General features: G+C 32.8%; 1 protein-coding gene across 1 annotated transcript; it reads left to right on the plus strand.

Annotated features, from left to right (window-relative positions):
* Nucleotides 1-233: 233 nt before the first annotated feature.
* On the plus strand, nucleotides 234-561 carry LOC119638329 (coiled-coil domain-containing protein 103). Its single transcript, XM_038035062.1, has 2 exons — nucleotides 234-391; nucleotides 453-561. The coding sequence occupies exons 1-2, from the start codon at nucleotides 234-236 to the stop codon at nucleotides 559-561; spliced, it is 267 nt and encodes an 88-aa protein (XP_037890990.1).
* Nucleotides 562-936: the final 375 nt, after the last annotated feature.

Here is a 936-nt window from a genome sequence, read left to right on the forward strand (position 1 = left end):
ATTTCAAAAAATGTTATTTATAAAAAAATTCGTTAATTTAAAGTTTCTTCTGCATATTGCGTAGTATTTCAATAAAACGATACATCTTGCTACATTGTTTTCAAAACAACAACTTACCAAAGTTGATCGATTTTCCATTGATAGTAAACTAATTTTTTTTCTTGGCAACCGTTTCTAATTTGACACTATTCAGCACTCAGTACTTTTCGATATCCAAAAAAAGAAAACGGAAAATGTTTCCATCCAATTTAAATGAAAAAATAAGTCCAGAGGAATTGCAGAGTTTATATAAACAAAGTTTGGACGTTTTAAGGGCAGGAGAATTACGAACCTTGAAGAATGATGCTAAATTACGCGCGGTGCATTACACAAAAACTTATACGGAATTTAAGTAAGTTAGCATAAGTGTGAAATTGACCATAAAGAGATGTTAATGTTTATCGATATTATAGAGATATTGTAGATGCTGCTCACTTAGAGCCCATAACGAAACAAGACAAAATGAACGGTAAAACTAAAAGCCACTTATGGAATAACGTAGCACGCGAAGCAGATTTTTAGCCCTACATCACGTTTACTGCACGCGACATAAAATTTATCTATGAACAGACACGTCTCTCTCTCCAACTATTTTATATAAATGTACAAATAGAGCACGTTTTCTATGTATAGCACCAATTAGTATTGTATATGACATCAGTAAACAGTATTTTGTATAGTATTCATCAGTTGTTTCATATTTTTACCTTTTTGGAATGAGTTTGGAAAATGCTGACTTTGTTAAACAAGGGCGGGGGCACTTCGTCACTGCTTCGAGTTGTGTGGATCACTCGTTCTTCAGATCAAATATAAGCTCTTTGGCTGCTTGGCATATTGTAAATAAAATTATTTATCGAAATTGTAAAATAGGTAGACATAGAAAAAGCGGTCACGCAC

This window comes from Glossina fuscipes, unplaced genomic scaffold (genome assembly GCF_014805625.2).
Source record: "Glossina fuscipes isolate IAEA_lab_2018 unplaced genomic scaffold, Yale_Gfus_2 87, whole genome shotgun sequence".
Taxonomy (NCBI): domain Eukaryota; kingdom Metazoa; phylum Arthropoda; class Insecta; order Diptera; family Glossinidae; genus Glossina; species Glossina fuscipes.

Coding starts and splice junctions, on each gene's coding strand:
- LOC119638329 (XM_038035062.1), top strand. CDS start 234: ATGTTTCCATCCAATTTAAATGAAAAAATAAGTCCAGAGGAATTGCAG. Junction 392..452: donor AAAACTTATACGGAATTTAA/GTAAGTTAGCAT, acceptor TCGATATTATAG/AGATATTGTAGATGCTGCTC.